Source organism: Rhopalosiphum padi, chromosome 2 (assembly GCF_020882245.1).
Source record: "Rhopalosiphum padi isolate XX-2018 chromosome 2, ASM2088224v1, whole genome shotgun sequence".
NCBI classification, from domain to species: Eukaryota; Metazoa; Arthropoda; class Insecta; order Hemiptera; family Aphididae; genus Rhopalosiphum; species Rhopalosiphum padi.
The window spans coordinates 33,349,226-33,364,395 of NC_083598.1; the positions used below are offsets into that span (position 1 = coordinate 33,349,226).

General features: G+C 29.8%; 1 protein-coding gene across 11 annotated transcripts in view; it reads right to left on the minus strand.

The window, feature by feature from the left end:
* Window positions 1–6,013: 6,013 nt before the first annotated feature.
* LOC132920809 (chorion peroxidase) overlaps window positions 6,014–15,170 on the minus strand; it is a 50,953-nt gene continuing 41,796 nt past the window's right edge. For all 11 annotated transcript variants that reach the window (XM_060983491.1, XM_060983495.1, XM_060983493.1 and 8 more), the window contains 3 exons: window positions 13,375–13,595; window positions 10,679–10,848; window positions 6,014–9,385 (listed from right to left, as the gene is read on the minus strand). In XM_060983491.1, the coding sequence (XP_060839474.1) occupies window positions 9,162–9,385; window positions 10,679–10,848; window positions 13,375–13,595 (615 nt within the window). In that variant the 3' untranslated portion in view covers window positions 6,014–9,161. The remainder of the gene's footprint in view (window positions 9,386–10,678; window positions 10,849–13,374; window positions 13,596–15,170) is intronic.

Below are 15,170 nucleotides of genomic sequence, written 5' to 3' on the forward strand. Positions count from 1 at the left end.
TTCTTAATAAGCTACTTTCAGGTAAAATTATAGATTACCCGAATCTCCTTAGTTACATTAATTTCATAATTCCATCTTTTCCCTCTCGAATTAAGTCTCCGTTCTATGTTCTTATAAGTACCACGAATTAAGCTTTAGATGATCTTTAATTACGCTGCTAATGAGCCTCTTGCAAGAATGATGCGAGTTATCAATGTAGAACCAACTTTATCTTTAAATAATAATTGTAAATTAAAAATAATATCTTGTGAAGTTGTGAATTTTATACTTATATTATTAATATATTAAACTAAATATTGTATATCTTACAATGCTACATTATTGTAATGTAATCATTTGGCTACCAGCCTGTATTTTTTAATAAATAAATAATAATTAACCGGAATATACTTACATAATATATCATACAGGTTTTATACAAAAACAAATTTATTTTTTGGGTTCTGACTTCATTGGTGATGGAAATAGCATTTGTGCAGCTCATTGGATCTTTCTTTGCTATGTCGTGAGTCATAGCTAGGGCTTGGATTCTAATGCCTTAAAAAATCTCAAAAAATTCCCTTGGAAAAAATAAAAAATAACTCGAAAAACTCAAAAATGCATTATAAAAATAACTTAAAATTTAAAAAACTTCCAAATGTATTTATTTATTTTTTTAAATAAGTAACAGTAGTATAAGTATGTATTTAAAAAAAAGATGTACAGATCTTATTTCATGGTTCTAAATAAACAATGTTAGTTTTACCGTAGACGTCGTCTAGACTCGTTATCTAGGTTTTGAAATATCAATTATTGTCTGATAATTTAATGTGAATAAGTTACGAGTACCTAACCTACTTTAAAAACTTTTATATTTATATAAAAATCATGTTGGTGTGTAAAAATCTTAAAATAAAATTTCAAATTCATATTTTGTTTCCAAAAACTCTAAAATTCCCTAAACAATTACCTAAACCTTAAAAAAATTTTAACTTAAGTTTCTTATTCTCGTCCAAAAGAACATAATATAACAAATTTGTAACAATAATACAAGTATCGCACAGTAAGCTTTGGAAAACCATACTAAACGCATCGAAATTCCAGCCTTAGTCAATATAACACTCATAACGAATGTGAATCGCACTACCTACGTTACCTCCTGGCTGTGTTAACTTAGTTTTTTTTATACGTCCCATTCGCCGTCGTAATGGAAGAAAATACTCGTCCTTAGTTAAACCATCGCATCCCAGTTTATGCACGGGTCCCTCAGATTTGAATTGCATCATATGGTATTCATTCACTCTAACTGTTAGAGTCTAACGTTTCTAAACTTGTTAAAATATTTGCGTCGTTGTTTGTTAACGACTTAGTCTGTTTAGTATCATTTCGACCATGTCTGATTCTGGTATGATAGTTAAGGAATTACCGTGGTAGTTGGTACATACATGTTCCGTCATAACTTATCACTTATCAGTGACTGAGCACCCTTAAGTCTGCGGGTCAGTGGCTCGTGAGGTTCACATCAGGTGTTAGGTGGTGCACAAATAATTTTATTAGATACCTGTTATGAATACGCTGGTAAAAAAAAAAAAAATTATCTGAGGTGTACACTCAAAGTAATGTACGCTTTAGTAGTTAATGGCCAATGCATGGTTGTGCGTCATTGTTTTGACGATTGACATCGACGTGACAGCGTGACACGTTAAAAATTTGACCGTTGCACATATTTAATAATGTTATGTGCTCCAAAAGACTGGCCATCGTTGAAATTAAAAGACACAAATTACTTACACTTGAAGGTATATATTTTTTCTTTTTTTAACGAACAATTTTTTACCACGTATCATGAACTTCTTATTATTCCTAGAACTATAAACAAAAAAAAAAAATAATTATAAATAATAAAAAATTTTTTTAACAATTTTATATCGTTTTATATTTTTTAAGTTTTTTGCTTTTTTGTACGGTAACGTGTTTTACATTACTAATTTCATATTTCAAAGCAGAGTATATTATTTGTAGAAGTTAGATATTTAAAAATCAAATTTCGGACGAAGATACCTATAGTAAATGTGTCTACTCGTCTAAACTTAAATAAAACGTTTGACTGATAAACTAGTTCGAAATTTATTTTTACATATTGAAACATTCCGAATAATACTCTGCTTTGAAATATGAAACTAGAAATGAATGTTAACAATTTTTATGTACATATCAAATTATACACTCCACATAGATCTTAATCTAAACACGTTTAATAAAGAAGCTAAGCATTATTATAAAAGGTTTCATAACTGGCTAACTTCTCATAAAAATCCTCTAATTTAAAACTTAGCATCTGCTGCCACACCCGGCAATCCTCCAAGGCGACTTAAACGTAATTAATACATGTGTATTTAAGCTCCTCAAATTAAAAGTGTCACCATTACTGTGTGACTCTTTTCATCAAAATAAATTCTTGATTTTTTTTTTTAACTCTTAGACTATAATATTATTCTTATTATTGTGTCAACTGCAGATACAGATCGTATAATACTTTTTCAAATAAAATATAAATGTTAATAGTTTTTAAAACAATCGTAATTTATGTGGTTCATACAAATATGATTAAAACCTATAATATGCGTAATAACCAACCTTAACTTACTATAGTAATCTAATAATTTTTTTTTATGCATTTATTGTTTGCGTATAGTATTCACGTAATCTTGTGTTCTATTGCACGAGTGACGAGCCGCCCACTATACAGTATGGGATCTGAAGACAGGACGTGATCGGGCTTGATTTCAAACACGACTATCTATCTCCGTATCTAATATCTAAGTCGTGTTTCACTGTTTATATGTCAGAGACATTTCGCAGTGTCATACGAAAATTATTATCTTTGAATTACTTCACCGTTGCGTCCCACAATCTCACGAGTGCGGGAAATTAGATGGGAACAATTTTCATTCTACACAAACTATGCCTATTCATTGCTAGTCACTGGTTTTGTTGTTGTAACTACCTATTATGCGCGATTATTTATTAAATAACATTAGTGGGCGGGACTCTTTTCGTCCTGCAAGAATGACCTTTCGCTTTTCGCCCAAGAATATTATAGCAGTTCTTGACCACATTTTTATGATACACTTTGGGAATAACATTATTATTTATTTGTGTAAATTAGTTGTATAAAGCCATTTGGAATTACCCAGAAAGTACCGTGAGGAGGCGGCTTTTATTACTCTACAAAAATATATTGTGTATTTGTACATTTATTAGCTTATTTCAATATAGTGTTAAGAATAAAAAAGAATATAGGTTTTTATGTTAAAAATATTATAAATTCAAAAAAAAAAATTTAATATATAAAATATAAAAATGTGGTCAAAAAGTGCCATAGTATATTTATATTCTTGGGCGAAAAGGTAAAGTAGTTTTAAAATTTTTGGGCGAACAGAGTCTTTCAATCTTTTCCAACATTTGTACTCTTTCAATTGATTGTTCTCGTTGACAATATATCGGCACCTATAAGGCTATAACTGATACCGTAAATGTATATTGTAATAGATTATTATTCCGTAAATATTCGACGCAGTTTAATCAATTAGTTACATATCTGTAGTAAAAAACTAGTGAATAATAATTGGTACGTACCTATTAACGACGTCGAGATAATATTATAATATGGGTGACTCTATTAATGAACGGGCGCTGGCGCCTAAAGTTAAATTCCACAATTTTAACACTGTCGAGGGAGCATAATGCTTAATCCGTACGAATATAATTATAATAGTGTTATGACGTATATATTCTACTCACAATTGAAAATAAAAAAAAAAAAATAAAAAATGTAAATTTGAATAATTCAACTCTAACCGTCGACGAGGTGAAGTGAGAGAACGTTTTTAATTAAAAATTATAATTATAATAAGATGGGATTTTATTTTATTTGAATTTCTTATATATACAATATTTGCGGTGAATAGAAAATATAAAGACGAGTGTTTGTGGCGAACGAAACGCAATTGTCTTTTGTCGTAATGAAAAATGTTTCTTGTTTAAAAAAATATCAAGCTATATATTTTTTTTTCTAGATTAAATTCCCAGCGAATATAATGTGCAGGGATTTTCAATTTAATTTGAGTATTTCACATTTCTCATTATTAGTCGGACACGGGAACGCAAAAACAATTATTATTAGAAAAATAACAAATTAAACCGCTGATATATTAAGAATAATAACTGGCATATAATATATTTTTATACCGCATAGACCCGTAGACGTGTTGGCTACGAATATTATGGTAATACTACTATTACCTATCTTTACTATTTTCCTGTTGTAAGTTTTGGTTATATTATAGCGAGACAAGATTAAGACATCTGAACGAAACATATTGTAAATGGTGATCCGTTTTGAGTTAGAGACTTATGACGAGTGTCATATAACTTGTTAAGTAGATCACTGTAAATTGTTTTCGCACATTTTTTCACAAATCGTTATTATTTACAGTTTTTTTGACCTAAGTCAAACAATACTCAATCGTCAATCAATGTATTATAAGTTATAATATTAAGTACTTACCTGGTTGATAACCCCGTTAAGTATTACATAATTATTTAGGTAATACTGGTAAGGTACCCAGTAGTTATTTACTTTTCTAACATAAATTTACCAGAATATAATCTTATCTAACAATAAGGAGTTCATGGGATAATTTTTAGGAGTAGGACAAGATTAAACTAAGTTTAGAAACCCTTTTATAGTATATATAGGTTTTAGGTTCGATTTTCTTGTAAAGGGACAAAGAAGGAAGTGTACTATGCAATTATGTAAACATTAGCTTTAAAAAAAATGTTAAGGGCTGAATAGTAAATACTAAACATAATACACTATTTTTATTGTTTATAGGTATTATACATTTGAGTAGACAGTTAGGTAAATTTTTTTTTATCAATAAAACTTTAAACAAATATCAATTAAAAAATACCATTGTATTAAAAATATAATTTTAAAACAAAAATTGTAAATTTCTTTTAGAGGATCAAATTTATTTATAGTATTGTTAATAAATTTAGATATATTTGTTTATCTTTAATATTTTCCTAGTTGACACTTATTAATTATTATAATAGATATTCTTTTCTCAAGTGCAAGTAAATTAGTAGAAACTGCGTAATGTATATTTCTTAATATATTGGTATACTATTTTTGACTTCAGAAAAATATTCTTTTAATAATTTTATGAAGTCATAGTGGATCTCATCAATGTAAATTTTTGATTTTAATTGCCAATAATCATACCAAATTAAATCATTAGTTTTGTAAATTTTGTGATGATTTTTAATATTTTTAATCATAATTAGTAAAATAATTATCGAATTATAATCTTTTTTACGTTGGTGAGTTGTGATCACAAACATAATAATACTATCGTTTGAGACAATCATAACATGAAACAATTAACAATGTAGTGCCTATAATACACAATTTCAAAAAACGTAGACGCAAACACTGAAAAACATAATACCATTATACATTTTTATTTTTAAAACAGTAATAAAAAAAAATAGGCATGCATCGGCCTCATAAATTAAGAATTAACTAAAAATATTTAAAAACACGTTTTATATTTTTAAAATTTTTTTTTTTTTGCATACCAATTTTACTTACTTTCATTATTTTCCACGCAGGACATGTCCTCTCACCCCTCCTCCCAATACCTGTCAATGTTCTAATCTTATTACCTATACTTTCGCGTGTAACTATGTAAGATAATATAGTTGTTTTGCTGTATTATTATCATCATCTTTACAGGAGTGGTGGAGCTAGGCTTTGCTGGGGCCTGTACATTTAACTCGACATGTAAAGGTATAGATGATCTACACGAGATACCTATACGTAAAGTTTGATTTAAATAAAATTATCAATGGGTTATTTATAGAACGACTAGGTATAGATATATAGGTTTAAATCGATTACAAAATTAATTTTACATTATTTAAAAACAAAATTCGTCGGCCAACAAAATTAAAATCATTAAATAGATTTCTGGTAAACATTAATAATATTTTATTAGCAATTCATTATTCATTTTAATAGACAGCTACATATTATTTTACGTAGTTATTAAACTATAACCACAGAAAAACACATTTTAGTTCATTTTAATACATGTTTGTGAAATTAAATTTTTACACTTTATCGTTTTCATAATAATATAATATTATAAAGTATTAAAATTAAAACTTATATTTTTACATGGAAAATTCACAATACTTAATTTATACTTAAAAGTTTATCACTAAATAATACAATGACATAGTTAACATAAGTAGTTTATAATAAATTAAAAAAAAAAAATGAATATGTATTTGACTAAAAAAAAAACAGTAATTTTCAAAATTTGCACAAAGATAATAATTATTTTTGTTTGGTTATTATTATTTATTCTCATACGATGTATAATGTCGCAAAAATCGTTTTTATAAAATACAAATAGTCACAAAGAACGCACATCAAAGAAATGATTACGAGACGAGTCTCATCATCTAATTGTTTTTGAAATTATTGAAAACGTAAACGTTCACTTTGAATTATTACATTTTTTTTTAACGTTTGTATATATTATTACTACCATAATGATAGCAGGCACGTACCGTAAAATACATCATATAATTTATTGTTATCGCAATATCAATCACGACGAAATGGTATTTTTTTTGTATTGCCCAATTATCATGAAATATTATAACATTGGATAAAACATTATTATACCTACAGGCTACAAGTACTTTTTAATATTATTATACGAAGGCGTCGCATAGTGTTCGCTTGGAAATCGGCGCGAGTTTCGTATAAGCAGAGATCCCCGGAAAATATATATATATATAATTATGTATACACATATTATTTTTTGAATGAGGCTTAAATACAATATTGTGTAGGGGCAAAAAACTGAAAAAACGCAAAAAATTCTTTTGTATAAAAATTGTTGAAAAAATACCACACTCACTGTTATCTAGTAATTCTTATAATATTATAAATATTATTAATAGATAACGGATTTTGAAGCAATAAAAAACTAAAGAAAAGAACTTAAAATAAAGCAATAAAGCTCTACAGACCTTATGAAATAGCTTAAAAAAGCATTTATTTTGAGCCATTAGCTTATTAAATTATTAAAAAAATGTATATTATTATAAAATGGATTTCTATATTCACAAGCCTAACTGCTGTTTTTCTTCTTTCACAGTTAATCTGAAAATTAAATTTATTGTGTTTAAGATAGTTTATAAAAATAAATGACTGACCCACGACAAAAAGTTGTCAAGAAGTGACCGAACAGGTATCTACTTTTATCGATAAATCAATAAATTAAATCAAACATAACAAGATAAAATCGATTGAATAATGTCCCTGGAACACATTAGAATATAATATAATATAAAAATAAATGCTAACCTTTCAAATAAATGTATTTAGAACAAATTTTAAAAACAATATTATAAAATTTTACTAAAAAGCAGACAAAGTACTTAAAAACTTCAAAAAACCGTTAAAATATAAAAAAAAAAAAATAGGCAAAAATGCAAAATAAATATATGTAATGTATATTATGTATTATATATATATATGTTGTGCATTCGCTTCCAAGTAGTATAAATCGAATTTATAGCGACATATCTTTGTTTTAGAGATTTAAAAAAAAAAATGCTCTCTAATCTTTAATATTTAATGTATATTATTATTATTAATAGAACGTCACTCTCGCAAATGTTGACGTTTCCATCTTACAAACATAAAACATTGACAAATTCACGTTCAGAAGTTCCAAGTTTCCAACTTTATGTAGTAAACTTAAATATTGAAGTCAACTTATACCTATTATAGTGCACTATTATATGCCCACACACCCAAGAACATTATTTCTCGGTGGTTTTTCTACGATATTTTAAGTTACAAGCGAGTTTATTATGTAAAGTAGTAAAATTTAAAAATTCTCATAACTCGCTTGTAGAAAACCAGCGGGAGATCGCAGATAATGTTGTTGAATTTAAGTAATTAAACTAAATAATAAACTTTTACATCAAAAACGACTAAAACATAAAATTGGAACGGTTGAATGCAAATTTGATAATATGTTGTCTCCGTTTTACAAGCCGTGCGTATAGCACAGTAAAATAATTACGATCAGCAGTTCTCATATTTTAGCTCCGTTAGTTTTGGTATTTATCTATATACTATTATCGTCAAATTTAAAGGTGCCCGATAACGAGGAAGCGAATAATGAACATTTAAAAATTGTAATAGTTAGAAATAGCTTGGAAATTAAAACATATTTAACATCGGAATAACATTTCCAACAAACCACAGAGTACGTTTTTAACTTTACGTTTAATAGTAATGGGTTAATAATTCACTCTAATATCAAAGCCAACTACATATTACACAAAATTGGCACTGCTTAACGAAAATGTGATAACACAATATATGTTGTACGTAATAAGTTATAGTAAGACGGCGGGCACAACACATGCGGGCGTGACGTCCTCTCAAGTTCAATCTTAACACATATAATATTAACAGTTACTGTTCTTTTTTAATTTTTTTTTTTTGTTATGAAAAGGTTATTATTTTACTAGCAGATTGACAGCCTTTTTATTTTTCCAAGATTAAAGTCGGACGCAATATATTATTCAATAAACATCGTTTATACATCAGTCATCACTAATCAGTAATTACTATTGATTTTGTACGAATATAATATTTTATCTTTAAAAAAAACTACTTATGCACATAATTACGAAGAAAACTATAACTTAAATATATTATTTTGAAGGGGCTAAGCTCACGTAAGCTGGAGGGAAAGGAGAGGAGCTTTGGTGAGTATAGATAGTAAAAATAAAATATTACAATCACGAAACTCTGTGCCGTATGTTGCGAGCACCTACCTATTTACACTGATATTATACATAATATTATATAATATAATATCGTAATATGTTTAAAGTAGGTGTTTAAAAAAAGTATTTTTGCGCTACTCGACTTGAAATAAATGTATGTCTACACATGTGGCCCGTATCATCGATTCGCAGTAGTGGATTCGACTGTTGCCGAACGGAACGTCGGCCGACTGCGATCTGTTCTTATTATTATTACTGATCGTGACTGCAGTGGCGGTGGCGGACGGGTCCTAAGAGGCGGTGGTCGGGCTTCGAGCAGGGGCCGCTGTAACGGTCGTGTCGTATTCTTCTTTCCACGGGTCGAGAGACGTTTTTATTAAACTGTCGCAGCTAACTCTGCCGTTTCCGACTTTCCGGTTGCTGTGCATCACGTGCAGTTGAATGGATTCAATTTCGTCGGAATTGTCGCAAATTATTGCCGCAAACGTGGTTTTCCGGATCTCTGACAGCTGATCTGTTCTCATATACACAAAAGCACATATTAATATATTATTATTAAAATATTTTGTTTCGTATTTTTCTATTTATATTAGTCGAATACATAAAATAACGTATTGATTGGACACAAAAATATAATACGACGGGTAAGAACAGTGCGCATAATAATAATGTTACATATTATACATACGGACTTAGTTGCGGTCGAGCGTCAAAATTATGTATGATATACGTTTGGGTTGTATAAACTTTACACATAACTTGAATATAAGCCCTTCAAACTATGTAAAAACATTGTTTTTAAAAACCCGAACATTAGCAACCAAGAAAATTTAAAAACGAGTATGGACTCGCTTTATTATATATGCGGATCAATTCATGGCAAGTCCGTATAATATGCGTAAATATTATTATACGAATAACTGCGTTTTTACAAAACCGTTTTTTTTATCATACTTTTATATTATGGTTATTGATTTGTATAATCTGGATTACAATAGGTACATCTCTCAACGATTTTCATAAACACTTTTATAAACGTACAGTTTATAAAAGTAAAAAAATTAAAAGTTCATCATAATAAAAATACATGCACAGTATATACATGCTTAGAACTTATTTTGAGAACCATGAAAATTGATTTGAAAATTAGTGTAGCTAATTAAATAGATATTTATGTACATAAATTGTTATTATAAGGGCTGAGAATTATTGGAAACTTAAGAAAATATTAAGACAACGTCGTTTAAAAAATTAATTTATCCCCTATGAACACTAAAAAATAAAAAATATATATTTAATATACCTATAGGTACAACATTTTTAAAACTTAACACGCATTATAAATATATTATTTTTATCAAATTAATTTGATGATGATGGATTAATGGTTTGCATCAATAGTATAGAATTATATATCAATACTTAATACTTATATTATATACAATTCCATTAAACTCACAGCGTGTTTTACAATTTAAACGCACGTATAAAATGCGTTAAATATTATCAAAATGCTAATAAAAATGAAAATATGCAATAAAATGCAAAATTAGTACATGCAATGGTACATATCATATCTATTCAAAAAGACATGAAAACATTTTTACCAGTGGATAAAATACCAAGTGCCTTGAAAACCTAGCCCTAATTATAATATATACTGATATGTATATGGAGTGGTGTGTGTGTGTGTGTGTGTGTGTGTTATGAGATAGGCACGAAAGGTTGTTGGAAAAGAAGTGCAGTTCGTTATTTATTCGAACTGAGTACTTCAATATAATAATATCGTAGCATGTGTTTTGTTCACCTTCGTTGAACGCTTGAGGTTTCTCGTTCGTTTCGTACCAATAACGATCACCCGATTTCACCCGCAAGAATTGATCGGCCAACAGGCATGTGATCGTCGGTCCCAAGATGCTTCCTTCCAACGGCTTTTCCGAAAGCAGTCCGGTGTATAGGTCTAAGTCGTCGATCGTCCTGCATCATAGTTCAATATAAATACACATCATATACAATAAATTTAATGTTTTACGTGATTATATTAACATAGATAAAACTAAAAAATCTATTAGTTCGAAACACTGATGTAAAATATCATCTTTGACATAACGTGACTTATATATAATGATACAATTAATCAATTCAAGATAAAATGACTATTGCACTGTCACGATGTCACCGTTTTCTACGGAAACCGCATACCTAGTTAACTTGTTACCATAATATTATCAGATCTTCAACTAATCGACCGTATAGTCAGGTGGTTTCGGTGACTAGTGAAATCGTTTTATCTAAATAGTATTATTTAATTTGGCGAATAACAAGAAAACGCTAAACGCGGACCACGTGGTTATAGCGTATAATAATGTCATTACTCTTACTAATGTAAGACAAATATTATATAATATATACAGTATACACCATTATATAGATAGAGCAGATAACCGTGGTACTGCGTAGACCCATGTAATCGGTTGACACAATATTTGCCTCCAAAAACATGAATTTATAACCATCATATACCTATTATTCATAACTGCAGCAACCATATTATTCAAAACATTTCATACTCGGAACACATAGGTACCTTACAAGTTAAAATAATATTAGTTGAAAATTCTATTTGGGGGCGGAGTGTCATAATTATAGTAGTTAATTTTTTCTCCCCTCCTCGGTAGTGCGCTTTGCTTATAACGTAATCGATACGCGTGATTGTTCAGTGATACAATTGTCGTCCTGTATACGATTTTTCTATTTTATTAAATTTAATTTCGGCTATGATATTATATAATACTTATAGGTATACAGTTGTTATTGCGGCCATGACGGCGCGTCTTTTGGAATAGGCATTAGGGATAAGCAAGTAAGTATATGTATACGTATAATAATGTGTACACAATTACACGTGGCTAGAGTGTAAGTAAATATAAGAAAACTCGACTGCAAGTCGTGGCAAACTTTAATGAATTCCATTTTATCCCTTTCCAGATTGCTTGTCGAGTATTAATGCGACGTTCGCCGAGAGTTTAGAGTTTACAAACTTAAAATATATTTCAATCGAAAACTTTGCACTGCACACCACACGAAGGACTCTGACATGATGAAATACTCAAATACATAATTGATATTGTAATTATAATAAAACTGTTGCAGTGTATTACCTACAAATATTTACTGGCGATTTAAAAGCATATAGTCTTAAAACATGGCGTTAAATTGATCCGTTTCACCAGTTTTGAGACGTTTTGAACTATTTTTTTTTAACCTAACTTACGAACAAATATTTCTGTCTCAAGAATTTTAATGTCCGACAATAATGTTTTTAACTTTTTTTCCAGTGGGACACCGTTTGGAATGAAATTAGAACGTCTGATAAGAATCTTTAATCCGAGTCTGCGAAATTATCCGGGATAACGGTTTTATGATTTAATTATTAGGTTATATTTAATAGGGTATACGTATTAGTATACAAGCACTTTTATTTATTGAACAATACTAATATTAGAAATAATAATAATACATATTATTGTTTTTTTAAATATCACACCAAATTGATCATTGTAAAGTTGTATTTCGACTTTTTGTTCGATTCGTAATGGTAAGATTAAAAACGTGTTACAATATATTATGGTAACCAGAAATTTGCTGAAGCGTAGGGAGATGATAATGCATTATTTAGAGGAGGCTTTGATATGCTGATTTCGTGGGTATATTATAATATTGCATACTTTCAGATCAACTTCGATGCAAAATACAATTTGAATACACAGTTACGTCTTATGTAATTAATTTCGTCTACAGAACATTGAAAGTATTTTTAAATTTTCCCGAAATATCTGCTGTTTTCACACTCATCTGGCTATATCACTGCTTAATTAAACTGTTTATATATTTGGTAATTTATTTAACATAGGACACTCATTAATATAAAAACTATAAATGTTTTTTGATTTTTTTTTTTAAATTATTTTGTCATCGTTAAAAACCGACATTTTTCAGAAAATTTCAAAAAATAAGTATTTACACTTTAGAATAGTGGAGTGGAATGGTAGCAAGGGTTTCTCGTAAAATGTTAATCAACGACTCTGCCCATTAAAACTGTAAATCATTTTAACTAATAAACTATTCATATACAATTTGAGTTTTATTGATTGAAATACTTTGAATAATTTTTGCTTAAAAATGTGTGTTGTTCAATAAGAGATCAAAACATGTAAAGACTTAAAACAAAAAAAAAATAGTAAAAACTATTATTTCTTTTTAAAATATTTTGTTTTGTAACAACATGTAAATAATTTCAAAAATGTTAGTGTTGTATTAAGTAATGACGTAAAGTGTATGTAGTCTTAATATTTTTCGACTTTAAGCTGTTTATAAAATTATAATATTACGTAGCTATATATTTGACAAACATGTTGTGCTGGATCGATGATCTTTATTAAATGTTCGTATGTATATCGTTTCGAGGTTCAACTGCTATTAATATTAATATTGTATACACACTTGTATAGTTTTGATATTCTTTGCAGCGTTGCCGGTTCGACATGACCTTCTAAATCGTTGAAACTCCTTGGCCTTGGAAACCCGCACGTTTCGCGCCACCGCGGGTACGCCGGAAGTCCGTGATCTCGGCCTCTCTGTATGTTCAGTGCGACTAAATCCAATCCACACTGTCCTCCGGTGCGCCTCGATCCGTCGTTTTTTTCGAACAGATGTCTGGTGACCTGTTAAAAAACAAAAATTTGGCTAGACATCCACCGTAAAAACTATAATGATAATATATTAATACTATGGTAAAGATGGATATTGAAGTTTAAAAATATGTTTTATCTCGCGTTCTCACCATGATCTTTGGGCTTAGCAATTATAAAATTATTGACAACAATCATCGTATGTTATAATTTGAGACGTGTTCTAAACCCTATATAAATAGGCTACAAATACAAATCAAGAGATGCAAATTAGTTTTAAAAAAAGTTTTATTTTGCACAAAATTTCACGTTTTAGGTTTTTTTTTTTATAAAAATTTACTAATTTGTATATTTGTTCCATAATCTATTATATAACATCTATCTACTTTATCATTACTATATTATTTTATTATATGAAGTAATGGACTTTTATATCTAATAATATAATTATATATATATATATATATATGGTGCTGAAGGTAAGCATAAAACGCGAGCCATTACGAGCGTTATGTTAATAACTAGTCGGTATGACATACGATATAAATACCAATGAAATCTCATTGCAGAACACACTTTTTTAAAACTCAATTCTTCAACGGTTCAACAATTTCGACCGAAAAAACCAAGAGATCTAGTGACCAATATATAGACACTTGTGGCCAAAAAGCAGTTATTTTCCAACATACACCCAGGCGAACTCACCAGTCAGAAGCGGGATCGACCATACTTCCGACGGCGAACGAGCTCGGCAACTACGACCGCGACCACCGGAGAAGACACCGAGGCTGCAACAGTGATTTACATCAACGATCGACCAGTTCGCTCTCAACCAACCAGAGGCTCTGACTCGGTCAGCCGGTCGACCCAAATTACCGGACGACAAAAGACTGACGAGGAGTAGTGGAAAAGATCACGACAACTCACGATGGGACATCGGATGATGACCGTTTCCATAAGTGCGAGATGAACGCAGCCAGCGTGGTGTAAAGACACGGGCGGAGAAAACGACAATTACAGTCGTACCGTTGACGCAATACGAGAAAAAGGCCTTTTTCAGGGCCAATACCCGAAACCTCGGCCACTTATTTATAAATACTGCCTTCCCGAGCACAGCTCGTCACACAGTAGCCGCTTTCATGCGTTACGCGCCGGCGGTGGTTGTTCCGTCCAATCTAATGGGTGTAGATAATAAAACAATAAATTCACTTCCGACGTGACGATAACTAAACACCGCCGTTTGAGTTGGCTCGCTTATTTTAGGCCGACACAAAAATTGACGTTTTACTTTACCTCCTATTATACCATTGTAATATATGCATATAGATAATATGTGTAAAATATAGAACAGGACGTAATGTAGAAAATCAGGCTATCTATTATTTCGATTTTGAAAATTCAAACGGTTCGCCAAATAATCGGCACACCGTCTCATAGAAATAATAATTAATTTATACCCATGTACACTATAATCGAATACCTTTAATAAAACGTTAATTAATCATTTGTACTAATTGTGGTAAAATCGCGCTGTGTGCGCATAAAGAGATTCTGGTTACTAAAATGCCCATCAGAACCGTACCAGGAATCTGGAAAGCGGTGTTCTCG